At 46.2% G+C, this 18,490-nt stretch overlaps 1 protein-coding gene across 2 annotated transcripts in view; it reads right to left on the bottom strand.

Moving 5' to 3' along the window:
* POLG (DNA polymerase gamma, catalytic subunit) overlaps window positions 1–18,490 on the bottom strand; it is a 795,283-nt gene that overhangs the window by 660,659 nt on the left and 116,134 nt on the right. For both annotated transcript variants that reach the window (XM_069222697.1, XM_069222698.1), the window contains exon 3: window positions 12,646–12,841. In XM_069222697.1, the coding sequence (XP_069078798.1) occupies window positions 12,646–12,841 (196 nt within the window). The remainder of the gene's footprint in view (window positions 1–12,645; window positions 12,842–18,490) is intronic.

Raw genomic sequence — 18,490 nt, forward strand, 5'->3', positions numbered from 1 at the left:
TGAGGACTTTTTCACACTAAACACAGGGACAGCATCCTCCAGAGCCCTTGAATGGGAAACCTTCAAAATAGTGACCAGGGGCAACTGTATTGGCGAGAGTATTGGAGTCCGAAAATCAATTGAAACTGAACTAAAAAATCTCGAAGACTCCCTCAGAGACCTTGAGTGCAAGAACCCAACACAGCCTGAATTGACCCCCCTTCTGACCGAAACTAAAACTAAAATAATCGAGGCAAACACTAAATTATCTTGCTTCGACTACAAGCAGTATTTAAACAAACAACACGCAGAAGGCAACAAGGCAGGCGCCCTGTTAGCATGGCTTGCTAAGCCCCCTAAACAACAAACTACCATAGTCGAGATCGAGACACATTCAGGTGGCAGAGCCCACGGTCAAAGGGAGATCAATACTTGTTTCTTCGAATACTACTCAACCCTATACGCCCCTCCTACGGACACTATTAGTAACATTCTGGTCCAGGAATTAGAGGCTCTCACCCTCCCTAAATTAGGAGTTGAGGAAAGTCTGTCCCTAGCTGCTCCTATATCAATCGCAGAAATTAAAATAGCAATACAGGGTATGGCAAGGAGTAAAGTCCAGGGAACTGACGGACTCCCAATGGAGTTTTATTTACTATACCAGGATCTACTAGCCCCAAGACTATGCACAATATACACAGAAGCATGGCACAACAATAGACTACCTCAATCAACCAATGAGGCCATAATGATCCCCCTACTAAAGCCTGATAAACCACCCACGGACGTCCGCTCCTACTGCCCACTATCCATGTTAAACCTAGATTATAAAATATTAAGTCGGGTACTGGCAGACAGACTGTTGCCTCTCATGACATCACTGATCCACCAAGACCAGTCGGGATTTATCCCACAACGCAGCACAGCGCAAAATATCAGACGCTTAGTTTCAATACTACATGCTATGCCCTCAACAATGCCTCAAGCAGAGATAATCTCAGTAGACATAGAAAAAGCCTTTGATAGCCTAAGGTGGGACTACCTAGAACAGGTCATGCTAAAACTTGGACTAGGAGAGGGATTCACATGCTGGACAAAGCTACTATATACCAACCCCACAGCGAGAGTTCGCACAGGCAGCACCATTTCCGACTCCTTCCCAGTAGGTAGAGGGACCAGACAAGGCTGCCCACTATCTCCCCTCCTGTTAGTTATGGCAGTAGAGCCCCTTGCACAAACAGCAAAATCCAGGAAGGGTATCCTAATCAATAGCTGGACACACCACATAGTAGCATGTCATCTGCGTGTAGTGCTATTTCTTACAAATCTGGATACAGGCCTACCAGGGGCAATAGATATGCTAGAAAATTTCGGAATGGCTTCTGGTCTCCGAATCAACTGGAGAAAATCCTCCATCTTTCCATTAACCAGGGACACTCTAGAACCCGCAGACACCAAAGGTCTACCCTGGTCGCCGAACACATTTAAATACCTGGGGGTCAACATATACCACACAGTAGACGACCTATTAGAGGGAAATATACAGAGGGCAATTAGGGGAATCAAAGCTAATATGCTCTTCTGGAGCACACTACCCCTTACTGTCTTTGTGAGAGTTGCCCTGCTCAAAATGATAGCATTACCCAGGCTATTATACTACTTCTCCACCATCCCACTAATAATCCCGAAAAGAGTGTTCAAAAATATAGACTCCGTAATTGCGAATTTCATATGGGGACCGAATAGGCACAGAATCGCACTCCACACCCTCCAAAGGCCCACTTCAGAAGGTGGCTTAGCCGCACCAGACTTAGAGATCTACTACTGGGCAGGGCAACTACAATGGATAGCAAAATTAATCAGCGAACCCCCAAGCACAAAGGACTTGCAAACCCCTCTAAACTGTCCACTAGGAAATATCTTAAATATCCTACTGAACCCCCCCCAAAAAAAACAACAGCTTCCATTAGAATGGGAAGCGACGAGACAATGCTGGGAACAATTCCTAAAACGCACTTGCACAAAAAACACTTATACGCCTGAGATCCCCCTAACAGCTTTAAATCTCATCCCGAAGGGGCACACTACAACACACACTAGCAATCTGATAACATACAACATCACAAAATTGGGAGATTTGTTCTGTAATGGTAAACTCTGCGCCTACGCGGAGCTGCAAGAACGGTTCAATCTCCCCTCTGGCTTGTTCCTCACCCACAATGCCTTAATCAACACTATCCAAAAACTATGGGGCACAAAATCAAGTGAACCAGCTATACATGAAGGCTGTCACCTCCTCTGCTCAATGGGAGACCAGAAAGGGGTGGTCTCGGGAATATATACATCCCTACAGAACAGCACCTGCTTACCAATGAATAAACTTAGATCCAAATGGCAGACTGATCTAGGTATTATACTAGAGGACACTCAGTGGTCTAGAATCACCTTCCACATTTATTCAGTATCCCGGAATGCAAGGTTCAAACCGATAAACCTATATATCTATCATAGAGCCTATTTAACCCCACAATTGATAACCATATTTTACAACACGAACAACTCTAAATGCCCCTGATGTGGAGAACCAACAGCAGACCTATTACACATACTATGGAATTGCCCGAAAATCAACCCATATTGGACAGAAGTGTTCAGGAAAATATCCTCCAATCACTCTCGCCCACCCCAGTAGTAGCAATACTGGGGGACTTCCCTCGCCCTTCAGCTAAAAAAATAACCAATAGGTTTATAGACCTGGCGCTGATACTAGCAAAGAGAGAAATAACCTCGCATTTGAAAGACCCAGGAGACCCCCAAGTGGATAGGTGGCAAAACGCACTAGAGAAATGGGCTGAAACTGAGAGAACGGTGCTGCTGAAAGAAGCTATACAGGGACAAAGACCTAGAGACAATGCCAAACATTGGGACTACTTGCTGGAAAACCTAAAGACAATGGAGGCTCCCACATCAGAGGATAACATTGCCGACACTGAATCAGACTCCGAGCAAACTATCACAACCGCAACATAAAAACACCATGGAACACTGCTTAATCTCCTGACAGCAGAGAATTGTTGTAATAAGATTATTAGATGATGGACTAAGTGCAAGATGGGGGGGAGGGGGTTAGAACACACTGTTGGGACTAATCTAGTAATCGCATTTGTTATAAGCTATAATCCTTTGTTAAAAGCAATACAAGATATATTTAAAAAAAAAAGGTCATTGAGATGTCCTGTAGGCTAGCAGTAGATCAGGCGGTTCTCGGTTCAAGCGGAAGCAGCAGCTGAAAGTCTTGGAATGTAAGTCTGGTGGGTCCCCTTGGATTGTAGAGGTCGCAAGGAGTTAGGGATCCCTAGAGCACAGCTGGTTTTCTGATCCAGGGGTCAGGGAGGCCAAGTACAGTGCACATAGGTCAGCCAAAGGTCGTCCATTCTAGGGTCCTTGGAGCCATATGCAGTTCACTTGGAGGGTGGATTGCATGTCAGCAGGGCCGCCACTCTGTGGGGTGGTTCTTGGCAATCCTGAAACCCCTCAACTGGAGCTTATTTCTGGTCAACGGAGAGTCCGGGTGTCCGACCGGTGTCCGACGTTGGGCATCCAGTAACCTGGGCTCTGGCACGTCCGAGCCCCTAGAGGTCGCAGTGCCACAAAACTTGGCAAAGTAACAGGGTTTGTCCTCTGGTCTGTCGGGTGAAATTTGGTCCAACTGTTAGGTATGGTTCCTTGGTCAGCAACCGGTCAGTAAACTGGACGTCACTGGTTCTTGTCTGATGGGTGCAGGGAGTGATACATTCACTCCGGAGGGAGGTTCTTGGCAATTTTCAGAAGGTTGGAGGTGCTCTGGGGTTTCTTAGAGTCCGTCCGATGTCCAGTCGACCTCTCAGTCGTGACTGTCGAGTCCTGGGTGCAGCAGCTTTTTCTTCTTGAGGCAGGACCTCTGTTCTTGAGCATTAAGTCTTCTTTGTCGCTGGCCTTCTGGTGTCTGTTGAATCTGATCTGCAGGTCCAAGGATGCCCTTTAAATACTCCATTTAGTGGGCGTTAAGGGGAGTACCTGGTAGTGGCCAATGGGCCACTTATCTTAGTGTGGCTACACCCACTATATGACTACTTCCTGTGGGAAGAAGTCACATCCCTAACCTTGATAGGCTATTCTCCTGCCATCCAAGATGGAGGAAAATGTAATGGAGTGGTCACCTCACCTGCTACCACGACCCAAGAAGGGCTTTGACTTCTGGTCCCAGAGAGCAGAGTCTCTCACTCCAGGGACCGAGAATCGTGTCTGGTGGTGGCAGACTGGTTTGGACTACCCAGCAACCAAGCCAGGGTGTTGTAGGTTTTGCAGGGGCACCTCTAAGGTGGCCCCTGGGTACATTTAATAATAAATCCAACAATGGTACCAGTGAGGATTTCTTACTCTCAGTTGTTTGATACCAAACAACCCAGAGTTTGATACCAAACAACCCACCGTTCAGAGTAGCCATCCTGTAGCTACGGAACTCATAATGACCAGTGTCCAGCACATGCATTTGCTATGGCTCTCCTGTACACTTAATATGCCTTAAAGTTTTGTAAAGGCACAGTCGGGACATAGTTGCTCATGCAAACATATGCCCTCACCTGCATTATAGTGCACCCTGCCACAGGGCTGTAAGGCCTGCCAGAGGGGTGACTTACCTATAGTGCATGCAGTGTTAGTGGACAGGGCACTCTTGGTGAGTGCCGTGTCGAGTTTGCAACTTTTGGATACACCTTGTTTGTGCACTTGCAATGGCAGTCTGCGTGCGGGGCCTCTCAGAGTGGCACAATTGGTGCTGCAGCTCTGGGGGCTCTCTTCAGTACACATGGCCTGTGTACCAGGGGTACCATTTACTAGGGACTTACAAGGGTGGAGTGCCAATACATGGTACAGTTTTGAAGAATGAGACCTTGCCCTGGGAACCTGTTTAGCAGAGGCCCAGAGCACTTACAATTTTGAAACCACATCATTTTCCAGGCGAAAAGTGTGTGTGGGGGTCTAACCATGCAAAAAGAGTCCCTTTCCTCACATGCAGTATGTAGAAATCCCCTTGAACATGGAACACCTCACGAGACACCTGCAAGAAGGTAAACATTACAGGGCATAATGCTGGCCATTAACAATTTTTGTTGGAGGCAAAAATGTCTACCAACAGCACGCCCCATTGGGCAAACATGCCCCTACGCCAACTCCATGTGTAGAAACCACTTATGAAAGGCAAGATGACAATGCCACACTTGTCTGCTCTAATGTTTAAGTATCCTGCCAACACAACTGACAACAAGGGACCCTTGAGGGAGCATGTGACCGCCACGCTGGAGTGCTAGATGCAATACCACATTGCAGTTGTGTTATCCTGTAGCACTTGAATGGATCTGTACTCAATGAAAAGCAGAAACACCTTGAGACCCAGCTGCATAGCACGCAGCTCCAGAAAATGTATGTAATGGAGCTGTTCTACAGAAGAATCTGTTTGGCTGTAGCTTATCACTGTTGGACTGTTTGTGCAAAAGCATCATTTCATGTCTGCAGGCAACATAGCCAAAACCTCATGAATCATGTCCCAATGGCAATAGCATCCAATTGCATTGATTCCTTTAGATTCCCTATGAGGTGGAGAAGAACGAATAGAGTTAGGACTGATTTTACAAGTGGAAATGTGTATCAATAGGCTCTCCGGAGTAGGATGCTGCATTAGGAACCTAGGGTCTCCGTGTGGTGGATTATGGTGTCTGGAAATTGAGTGATTGTGTTGGAGGAAAAAAAAGTTTGAACAAATAACTACAGCATCATTAAATGGCAGCAGAGGCTCAGACGTATAAAGGCTAAATTGAAAAACACCATCAGATTAGACTTAATCTCTTCAGTGGGGAGTGGAGTTGAAGCTCTAAATCCTCCACTGCCCCCTGGACCACCACTACAAATCATGCACCTTCTTCCATCTGGGCCTCACTGATGAATCCAGGGTGTATTGAGGGAAAGTATCAAATCCACTGGCACTTTGTAAATCAAGGTACATTAATTCTGTCCCGTTAGCATCCACTGAATAGCCTAATCTCCTGGATTGGCAGGCATGCACAAATTCAGGAGATTAGGCTTAATCTCTTCTGTGGGGAGCTGAAGTTCCAAAATATCCACTGCCCTCTGGACCACCACTGCAAATCATGTACCTTCTTCCATCTGGACCCCATAGGTCAATCCAGGGTGGATTGTAGGAAAGTATCCATACCACTGGTATTTTGTAAATCAAGGTACGTTAATCCTGTCCTGACGCTGGGCTTTCTGAAGGCCAAGTGAGGATAGCATCAGAGTCTGATTCACCAAAAAGCCTCCATCCTCTGAAACTACTGCTGCTGCTGAGGCAGAGAAACCTGACGTAGAGCCAGTGCTAATGGCAGAACAGGCGGCGCCGAATAAAGCATAGAAGCAGAGGCACAGCTTGGTGCTGGAGTGGCTGATTTCAATGTTGTCAGTCAGTGCTGCGGAGGATCTCACTGAAAGAAGTTCAGCCAGTGATCCCAGATTGTTCAGTGGGCCTGGAAGGCACAGCAGAGACAGCCAGTGAGAGTTTGAAAATGACCAAAGGAACTCAGGTACACTGGCTGCAAAACTGTTATGCGGTCCAAAGCGGAATGAGACTGCTCCCTAGAGCAGGAGTGCCTGTACATTGGAGAGCCACATTTGCTCTACCTATGTTCAGCTTACCTGAAGTGGGCGAACAGGACCATCACCAGTCTTGTAATATGGACTGAGAATGACCATTTTCTTTTTACTCAGCAATGCAGCGCTTTGTTTGACGCTCCCTGATAGCAGTTGGTCAGGACTTAAATCATGCTTGGTGCCCATGCACCGCAAGCAGACATTCTGTAGGTACGAAACCAACATCTTGACTCTCTGACTTGGTTTGAAATTGCTGTTCTTCAGGGGCAACATCCGTGCACACTACCAACAAAAATTTGTGGAATGAAAAAGGCGTCATCAATATTAATGAAAAGAGCAGGAAAGGAGCGCCAGGTCCATGTTGAAGGGAGTGGAGAGAAAGGAACAGACTTCAGCAGGTACAAGTGGTGCCAGTATTTGGCTCCTCCTTATCAGGTCGGAAGGCATATGGCGAGAGGGAAAACTCTGGATACCGACTGTTTCCCAAAATAATTTTATGCCACCCACGACGAACAGCTGGCACCTGCATTAGTGGAAGTATTCAATGAGGTTAAGACATTAAAAGCGCTTCCTACTCTACAAGAATATTAGGGGTTGCTACTGATATTGGAAAAAGCCTCTACCACAGCAGTGTATGCTGCAGCTTTTTTCAGTAGATTGCGAAAAAGCTTTCAACAGCGTGGAGTGGAACTAACTTGATGAGGTCATCCGGCACTTTCACCTTGGTGAGGGCTTTTTGGACTAGGTTCATACACTCTACTTGAGCCCTAGTCCTAGAGTCAAGATGGGAAAACACATTTCGGAGAGTTACAGCGTAGAGCGTGGCAGCAGACAGGGATGCCAGCTATCGCCCTTACTTTTTGCATTAGCAATAGAACCCATAGCCCTTAGGGCAAGACGGGGGCAAGACTATCAGGGCCTGATTGTGGGAGGTGAGCAACAGTATATAGCTCTCTATGGCGATGACCTGCTGCTGTTCCTCCAGGAATGGTCGAATCTCCCTGCCTATCTCCCTGCTCCACTTCCTGGCAAAAGTCATTGAGAAGGCTGTCAACGGACAACTACCCCGCATCCTCGAGGAGAACTGCTCCCTGGACCCTTCCCAATCCAGATTCCGCAGCAACCACAGTACCAAAATTGCCCTCATCGGCACCACCGATGACATCAGAACCATAATGGACAACGGTGAAACCGCAGCCCTCATCCTCATGGACCTCCCGGCCGCGTTCGACACCTTCTGCCACCACACCCTACGCTAACGCCTCAGCAATGCAGGAATCTCGACAGAGCCCTGGACTAAGTCACCTCCTTTCTCACCGGCAGAACCCAGAGAGTCCGCCTCCCCCATTCTGCGCAGAGGCCACCAAAATCATCTGCGGCGTACCCCAGGGTTCGTCCCTCAGCCAGACCCTCTTCAACGTCTACATGGCCCCGCTCGCTAACACCGCCAGAACCCCACAACCTCAACATCATCTCATATGCCGACGACATACCCAGCTGATCCTCTCCCTGACCAAGTACTCCACCGAGACCAACCTCCACAAAGGAATGAAGGCCATCGCCGAATGGATGAAAAACAGCTGCCTCAAATCAATTCCCACAAGACGGAAGTACTCATCTTTGGCTCCACCCCCTCTGCATGGGATGACTCCTGGTGGCCCATCTGATCCTCTCCCTGACCAAGTACTCCACCGAGACCAACCTCCACAAAGGAATGAAGGCCATCGCCGAATGGATGAAAAACAGCTGCCTCAAATCAATTCCCACAAGACGGAAGTACTCATCTTTGGCTCCACCCCCTCTGCATGGGATGACTCCTGGTGGCCTGCCACTCTCGGAGTCGCTCCGACTCCCACCAACAATGCACGCAACCTAGGATTCATCTTGGATTCCTCATTATCCATGACCCAGCAAGTCAACCCCATCTCCTCCTTCTGCTTCAACACCCTCCGCATGCTCCGAAAGATCTACAAATGGATCCCCAATGAAACCTGAAGAACAGTCACCCAAGCCCTCGTAAGCAACAAACTGGACTATGGCAATGCCCTCTACACAGGAACCATGGCCAAACTCCGGAAAAGGCTGCAATGCATCCAGAACGCCTCCGCACGCCTTATCCTGGACATTCCCTGCCACTGCCACATCACAGGTCATCTGAGAGACCTGCACTGGCTCCCAGTCAACAAGAGAATCACCTTCAAACTCCTCACCCACGCTCACAAAGCACTGCACAACACCAGACCAGAATACATCAACAGACGGCTCTCCTTCTACACCCTGACCCGGCATCTCCGCTCCGCCGACCTCGCCCTCGCAACCGTCCCACGTGTCTGCAGAACTACAACTGGCGGCAGATCATTCTCGCACCTCGCCGCCAAGACGTGGAACACTCTTCCCACCCACCTGCGTCAGACCAAAGACCTCCTTACCTTCAGGAAACTTCTCAAGATCTGGCTGCATCCCCCACCTCAGCTCCTTAAGACCCTCACAGGTGAGTAGTGTGGTTTACAAATTCCTGATTGATTGAAGGGACCTGGGAGGGGCCCAGGCTCTCTTAGAAGAGTTTGGCTCCTTATCAGGCCTGAAGGTCAATTGACTAAAGCACAGTCCATCCAGGCTCGCTCCCTTCCCCCACACTGGGCACCTTAATGTGGGAATCCAACTGCATAACGTACCTTGGTACGATAATTAATCTTACTTCTTCCAATATTCTGGAGGGTAATGTCCACAAAGTGATCAGTTCATTAAAACACAATATGGATTTCTGGAGTTCACTCCCTTTATCAGTAATAGGCAGGATAGTGTTGCTCAAATTGGTCACCTTACCCCGGCTGCTCTACTTTTTCACGACCTTACCTACCAAAATTTCTCGCACTTTTTTTTTTAGAACTAGACTCGCTGTCCATTGCCTTCATATGGGGGCAACCGACTATGAATCTTATTACCGGGCTGCAAATTTGCAATATTTTACACAGTGGATAAGGGGGCGCCAACACCCCTCCCAGGAATGACGACTGGGCACCCCGGATGACTCCTTGATGCTCAGTCGCCTCTCGGCTTGAAACAACAAAAACAGACTTTTTCAACAGATTATGAAGTGGTGGCATTTTGTTGGTATATATATTTACAAAAAACTAAGACTAAAAAAACGTGTTCCCCAGACCTATCAATGAACTTTTTGGCTGTTCTCCCACACGGAGGCAGTTGACAAGGGCTCCTGCATCTCAAAGAGGCAGGCATCACCACGATAGATTACCTATATCGGGAAGGCACAGCACTTCCATTTGAGGACCTGCAAACAGCATTTGACTTACAACCACAACACTTTATCTTCCACGGGGTGCTGACGGCTGCAGTGAGAAGACAATGGGGTGCAGGCTTTGCAGAATCACCCACACACAACGGATGATCAAACATTGCAACTGCATCTGGCACATTCAAAGCAGTTACCCGTCTTTATCGAAGGATATGAATGGATACCCTCCAACCATTAACCTCTCCTCGTCAGAAATGGGAAATTGATGTAGGTACACCTATTGAGGACAACATCTGGGTAACCATCCTATAACAGGTACCTAAAATATCTAGGAATGCTAGATTCAAATTAGTAATTTGTTATATACTCCACAGAGCTTACTTTACTCCAGGCCGGATTCATGAAATTTTTAACCTAACTAATGTTAAATTCCCAAGATGCAGCCTCAATGGGGCGGAAACTTTCCACATGATGTGGTCCTGGCCAACGCTCATTCAATATTGGCAGGAGATTATCGACACTTTATCGGAGATTGTTGAGAGAGACATCCCTCAGGACTCTTCCTACTGCCTGTTGAGTAATTTCCTCCATACACCCAAAACGAAAGTAACTAGCAAATTCACGGATCTGGGTTTCATCCTGGCTAAAATGGAAATAACTCTCAATTGGAAATCGGTGAGGGGTCCTAAGATATCCACACGGAGGAGGGAGCTCCTAAAGTGGGACGGTTATGAAGGTAAAGCCCTCCTGCTTGAAGCCCACCGCGATCACCACATATTAGATGGGGCCAGAGCTTGGGAGACTGGTTGAGGACCTTAGACAGTTGATAACCCCAAGGGGACTCCCCAGTAGGCTCCACATAACAACTATCAATAAGGCCTGGCTTAAATGGGACCCATAGGTCAGGGAAAGGACTTCACCAGGCTATTATTTGCTCTCCTTTTATTCAAATGGAAGGCAGAGTCACACCTCTTTGCAGGGGTAGGAGGGGTTGAGAGGACTGGGAGGGATGCGGGTGGGGGATTTGCTGGGCTTACCGTGCATTACATACATAGACGTTAAGATCAGATTATAATTACAAATGGACCAGATAAGTAATGTATGTGCATTTTTTTTTTCTCTTAGTTCTTTATTTAAAACTAATAAAATCGGTTTAAAAAGAACAATCAAGTAAAAAGGAATAACGAAGTTGTGAGGGAGGCCAATGGCTCCACCTACTAGCGCACAGGAACTATTACGAGTGTTCCCGGATACTTGGGAGACTCACAAGGTGTGGAAGCAGCCATCTGAAATGGAATATTGATACCATTTTTCAACGCACTATACCTATATAAATGGAATAAAATGTGCGTTTAACTGACGTGTACGTCATTGGTAACAATGAGTCCCAGATAATTTACACTCTTGTTTGCCCTTCGAAACCAGGACACCCTCACTGTTTTGCCATTGGTACTGTATTATGATGCAGCATGTATATATAGCGCTTATTACCACTAAGCGGGGGCTGGAGCGCTTTTGATAATAAAAAAAAGATGACAGATTGCTAATCTAATCGAGTCGCATGTACTTTAAACCAAGATCGGGCAAAAAGCCGGGGCCTTTCCGTCATTGTGGCTAGGATGCCATCCACAAGCACGAACATTCTTGACACAAACATCTCTATTTCTATATATTCTGTTTGCAAAGTGCTCCCGAGATAATGCAAGCCGTTGGAATCAAAAATCCCTGCTTGGTAGCCTGTGCAAGGTGAACACCTAGGTTTGCTGTCCAGTTACATAGAGCTCTAGAAATTGTCCCATACGTCTTCATGGTTTTACAAAGAGAGGACTAGCCAACTTGGTGAAATACATTATCTAGGCTTAAGGAAAATAAAATTGATTTTACTTTCATACTTGATTTCTAGGTGTGCCAGTCGCCCCGCAGTAAAGGTTTGTCTTCTCCAGATAAATTTCTCCTGCTCTGTATCAGTGAAATAGGGACTATTTGTACGAACACATCAGTCAGGGTACATTTGAATGTTTTTGCACCCAAATATGTCAATGAGATAGGCCTACAGAAAGCGCAAGGTAAGGGACCGTTGACAGGTTTAAGAATAACTGTAATGCTACCTTCCTGTAGGAGACGGAGTCACTGATTTCAAATTTAGTAGTGTTCAAAGGTCTAACTATCACTGGTATAAGTCTTCGCTCAATTACCGTGTGACATTTCAGTCTTTCCAACGGACCCCTAGGGATTGATTCATATTCTCTTACTTAACAGCTTGTTCTGTATCTCCCTCCTTTAAAGGGCCGTCACGTACTAGCATTTCTTCCATAAAGCAAAGTTATGCCCCTCACCCATGGTAATAAAAGGAAAACGTAAAAAATACATAAAATAAAAAGATTAGAAAACGAAGAGAAAACTTAAAATCAGGTAATTGTGTGAAACGATGATATGTAGTCCGTATTTTTGTGATTGAATCGGCTCCTATTGACTTGTCAGGAACTAAAACTATACTTCGATTAAAACCATATAGCTTCAGTGAGATTACACTTACTGAACTAAAATACAGTACATTAACTAACAGAGAAGGGACAGTGCACTTTGAAAACCTGGTCACTTTATATAAATATGGCCTTGATGCGGCCTTCAAGGGCATAATAGTGTTGACTCATTCTGGATGAACATGCAGTTTGCAACAATGTAAACATTAAATCCCTTATACCAAAAAGCTGCATACGCATACTTACTTTCAGAAGGTACTGCTCTTTAATGTGTGCTCTATCAAAGCTGACATTGTGTCCCACTACTAATCGCTCTGTCCAGTTGTGCTTGGCATGATAGTTGGTATTTATTGCGGTTTCCAGTGGAATTAGGTCAGACAGAGTCAACTGGCTGGACCAAGAGTATCGATCTTCTATTAGCCTCCTACTACACCAAGAGTACCTGAAATAGATACACGATACAAGGAAGGGGTCATTTGCAGCGACTAAAAATACAGTTTTCCAAAAACCAACAGTTCCGGCTAAAGGTGATTAAAAAAGTGAAACAGAACTTGTTGTGCATGCCTGTGATTGCACACAGTCAGCACATTATCATGAGACCTACTGACCTCGACAATCCAGGAGATTAAGCTGTTCAATAAGGGCCGGCCTGGGCAGTGTGGGCAGCTGCCCAGGGCCCGCACTCAGTTCCAAGACATGGGATCCCGCTTCAGAGTGAAGGCCACACTTGCATCTGCTGCTCCTGTGCCCCGTCCCCTCTGATCTCTGCAATAATATCTTTTGTAAGGGAGGTGTCTTGACCTCGCTAATGCAATCGCATGGTGACATCCTTGGGGTGGTGTGGGCTAAGGGAAAGAGTGAGTGGGGAGCACCAGCAAGCTTTTGAACGGTTTTGGCTTACAAGGCCAGGGCGTGGCAGTGTCCCTGTTGTAAGCCTCCTTGAAGCCTTCTCATCACTTTTGTTTGGTGTTTCCAGGCAACAGAACCCCCTGCCCCCCACACACACACACACTTGTTTCCAGGATGAGCAGGATAATCAGGTTAGAAGGGGTAAGTCGGCGGAGGAGAGAGCAGCCACGTGAAACTGGCAGAGCAGGGCTCCTCCCAGAGCGCTATACTACAGCATAAAGGCCGGGTAGGGGAACGTGCTCTCCTGAGCCTCACAGCGCTGAATCAAGCTATAAGGGCCCAGGGATGGGCCCCCCTTCCCTGGTCCTTCCAGCCATTATCCAGTGCTGCTAGGCCCAATGTAGGTCCTGTGGTTCACAGCTTATGGACTAACAACGAGTAAGCGACCCATTCCCGTTGCAAGAGTTTTTCCAGTCCAGTATAGAGCTATAACTGGGAGAAGATGTGGCATAACAGCCAGAACTCCCAACACTGGAGCTGGAGAACCAGGTTCTAGTCTGGTCAGCTCAACGTCCTGTGATTCTTGGCAAATCACAATCTCACTGTGCCTAAAAAAATAAATAAATGAATGTGTCTTTCTGTGATGTAACTGGGATGCATATAAAGCGCTACACACATTTGAGTCGACTTTACTGTATATACAACTGCAAAAAAAAAAAAAACATGTTACCCACCCTGACACTTTCATGTGTCTTTGCTCCCCTGCATCCACATGTTAGTCACATAAAAGGTAAAGTTGTGCTATTCCAGCTGTTCCCAAGTAGTTTTAATTCCGTCCCATTTTGCTCCTGTGGATTCTGGTATACATAGTTTTGTATCTCTAATGACAAAATGAAAGCCACAAGTACTGGAATGGATGTGCTTTGAACCGCGGACAATAGGCAACTTGAAGTCTTAGCATACTGTTATGTCTGATGTGATTTTATAAAACTAATGTTTGTTGCTTTTAACTACCTGGGGAATTACTGACATTCTGTTTGTTATCGACAAATCAACACTCTCTTATCCGACATATCTATAATGCCTGATTGCCACTTCTAACAACCTTCAAAAGTAAAGGCAAGCAGTAGGTGTAATGACAGGTTCTCTTTAGAGGAGTACCCTCAACAATAACATAATGCTACATATCATAATCACCTTAGATCCTAGCACTGTGTGTCATGCGTGACATTGCTTCCAGTCCATAACGAATAGTAGCTGTGAAATTCAGTGGGCGAGGCTTAAGTCTGTGAGTACATTTACTTAGCAGGAAGCTGGGGCAGGCTTGTTTTGGGGTCTCCAAGGATGTGGGGTCTTGAATAATGGTTCTGAGGTTAGGAGGGGCTACCCCTTGAGTGCGGGTGTCGGCCACTGGCCAACACCCCCACTACCTCCCTGGTGCGGGTCACGACCAGTGACCAACACCTGGGAGGGGGTTAAAAAATCCTCTGGTGCAGATTAAATTCTTTTTTTTTTAAACCCAGGAGACACAGAAGATCTTCCGTGTTTCCCCCCGCCTCCCCCAATCCGCCCCTTTGTGACGTCAGCACACCGCGAGGCACGCTGACGTCACTATCTGTTTTCCCCACTGGAGCAGGAAGCAGTCTTGTGGCCACTTTCTGCTCCAAAGGGAATAACGGCCCAAAACGGGCTTCCCGGTGTTTGGGAAGGCCTTGTTTCAAAGGGGAGACTCTCCCCTTTCAAATGAGGCCTTCCTGAACAAGTTTCCTGGCCCTTGATCGTTGAGGACCAGGGAACCCCACTAGACACCAGGGATTTCACTTGGGGGGTGGGTCAAAATTATATCTCATAAAACAAACTGGTTTTGTAAGACAGGCACCTGTGTTTTTGGTCCTGGGCTCGGTGGCCATATAGAGAAACATACTAAACCCAGACATTTCTGGAAACTAGACATCCAGGGGAGTCCACATAGGTGTGACATTTGTGCATTACCCAAAGCTTTCTTACCCAGAATACCCTGCAAAGCTGAAATGATTAATAAAAACTCAATTTTTTCTTGCATTTCTGTCACACAAACTACAGGAATATGCTGGGATCCACAAAATTCCTACCACCCAGTGATTCCTCACCTGTCCTGATAAAAACACTACCCCAAGTTGAGTGCCTGTACCTAATGCCTGCGTCAGGAATGGCTCACTCCAGGGTCAACAGTTGCCTCATTTAAGGACCAACATTGACCGTTGTGTGATCTATTCCTGTCACGGGCACTAGGCCTACCCGCACAAGTGAGGTATCATTTTTATCGGGAGACTTGGGGAAACGCTGAGTGGAAGGAAATTTGTGGCTCCTCTCAGATTCCAGAACTTTCTGTCACCAAAATGTGAGGAAAAAGTGTTTTTTTGGCCATATTTTGACATTTGCAAAGGATTTTGAGTAACATAACCTCCCCATCTTGGATTTCCCTAGCTGTCTAGTTTAAAAAAATGCGTAGGTTTGGTAGGTGTCCCTCGGTGCCGGCTGAGCTAGAGGCCAAAATCCACAGCTAGGCACTTTCCAAAAAATAGCTCAGTTTTCTTTGGGAAAATGTGATGTGTCCACATTGTGTTTTGGGTTATTTCCTGTTGCAGGCGCTAGGCCTACCCACACAAGTGAAGTACCATTTTTATCGGGAGACTCGGGGGAACGCTGGGTGGAAGGAAATTTGTGGCTTTTCTCATAATCCAGAACTTTCTGTCACGGAAAAGTGTGGAAAAAGTTTTGTTTGGGCCTAATTTTGAGGTTTGCAAAGGATTCTGGATAACAGAACATGGTGAGAGCCCCACAAGTCACCCCATCTTGGATTTCCCATAGTGTCTAGTTTAAAAAAATGTGCAGGTTGGGTAGGTTTCCCCAGTTGCCAGCTGAGCTAGAGGCCAAAATCTACAGCTAGGCACTTTGCAAAAAACACGTCAGATTTCAATGTAAAAATGTGATGTGTCCATGTTGAGTTTCCTGTCGCAAGCATTAGGCCTACCCACGCAAGTGAGGTACCATTTCTATCGGGAGACTTGGGGGAACACAGAATAGCAAAACAAGTGTTATTGCCCCTTGCCTTTCTCTACATTTTTTCCTTCCATATGTAAGACAGTGCGTAAAAAAGACGTCTATTTGAGACATGGCCTTTAATTCACATGCTAGTATGGGCACCCCGGAATTCAGAGATGTGCAAATAACCACTGCTTCTCAACACCTTATCTTATGCCCATTTTGAAAATACAAAGGTTTTCTTGATACCTATTTTTCACTCTTTATATTTCACCAAATGAATTGCTGTATACACGGTATAGAATGAAAACCCATTGCAAGGTGCAGCTCATTTGTTGGCTCGGTACCTAGGGATCTTGAGGAACCTACAAGCCCTATATAGTCCAGCAGATCTAACGGTAAATCGCTTTAAAAAAAATCTGACGTTGCAGGAAAAAGTTACAGAGCAAAATGTGGAGAAAAATAGCTGTATTTTTCAGCTCAATTTCAATGTTTTTTTTATTTAAGCTGTTATTTTCTGTAGGAAAACCTTATAGGATCTACACAAATGACCCCTTGCTGAATTCAGAATTTTGTCTACTTTATAGAAATATTTAGCTTTCCGGGAACCAGCATTGGTTTCACACCCATTCCTGTCACTAACTGGAAGGAGGCTGAAAGCACAAAAAATAGTAAAAATGGGGTATGTCCCAGTAAAATGCCAAAATTGTGTTGAAAAATGTGGTTTTCTGATTCAAGTCTGCCTGTTCCTGAAAGCTGGCAAGATGGTGATTTGAGCACCGCAAACCCTTTGTTGATGCCTTTTTCACGGACAAAACCACAAGCCTTCTTCTACAGCCCTTTTTTCAATTTAAAAAAAATTTCTTGGAGGCCTAAGCGCGAAGTACCCCAAATAGGTAAAACAGGGCTCAGCACGGGGAGGGGGTGCCTAGGGGTGAAAGGCCCAGCAGCTAAGAGGTTAAATGGTATGCTGAGGGCAGGGTCAGTCTCCGGGGCTGCGTGTAAAATAGACTCAGAGGGCTAGAATATGATCTCTAAAAGGGCTGCAAGAAAAGAATGGCATTGAGGTAGGTTCATGGTCCCTAAGGGGCCATCCCTACCAAGTGTCCCAGATCCATCCGTGATGTATTGCTTCAGTCTAGGTTTTTTTCTTTGGATTCTGGGGCTAGTTGGGCTTATTCCATAATAGAACAGGACTACAACTCCCAAAATTCAAGGAAAAACTCTGGACAGGAGAAGCACATCATGCATTGACGTGGGAAACTTGGCAGCTTTGATGGCTTTGAAAGGTTTTATGGGTGTTAGTAGAAAGCATCGTAAGAGCTCTGAAGGCTGTACGAAAGAGTTAGACAGACTACCAGGGAGCCCACAGGTTCATAGCCAGACATTTTCACCATTAACTCAGTCTGGGGAAAACTGGTTGGTTGTGTGCACTATATGTTTTAGCCCCTGTCGTTGTAAGGCCATTAAACTTCAGTTGTTATTATAATTCTTCCTTTTTTTGCATCATTGCTTTGTCCTGTAAAGCAGTGAATCCCAACCTTTTTATCGCCGCGGCCCGGTAAATGTTTGATAATTTTTCCGTGGCCCGCTTGTTTTGATTTAATAATTTTAATTTAATTGTATTTAAACATGCCTTCAAGATTTGAAGACCTCGGGTTGCCCGGTGCCGATTGATCCGCGGACCGGCACCGGTCCGCGGCCCGGGGTTTGGGGAACACTGCTGTAAAGGACATCAGTACAGAGCAAAAGGGACCCCTTTCAAAGTTAGATTTTATGTACTGTGGGACCTGAGATCTGGAGTGACCTGTCTCAGTGAACACTTTAACCCTAGATTTACGCACCTTGCTTTGGCATAGCCCTGACTTTTAAAGATTTTGTTTTTTGTTTTCTGGGCCTCGCAGCCATAATGTAGCGCTCTGGTGAAGGGCCCCCTCCTCTGGCAGCTCTCGAAAATGGGTGCCAAGCCCAAGAGAAGCCCCCCACCACACCTAAATTGGCCTCTTTGCAGTCAGGATCCAGCACTGTGAGGTCCAGAAGTAGGCACCCCCTCGCCTGGTTCTTATAGCGTCACGTTATGTTTGCAATTCCCTGGGCAGGCAAAATCACTAATTAAAAGAATGGCTAATCCAAAGCAATTAATTTTAGTGGTGTAGGTTCTTCAAGGTGTTAGGCCCAGCAGTAATTAAAATTAAGGATGTCTATATTTTGCTTTATT

Source organism: Pleurodeles waltl, chromosome 3_1 (assembly GCF_031143425.1).
Source record: "Pleurodeles waltl isolate 20211129_DDA chromosome 3_1, aPleWal1.hap1.20221129, whole genome shotgun sequence".
Lineage (NCBI taxonomy): Eukaryota > Metazoa > Chordata > Amphibia > Caudata > Salamandridae > Pleurodeles > Pleurodeles waltl.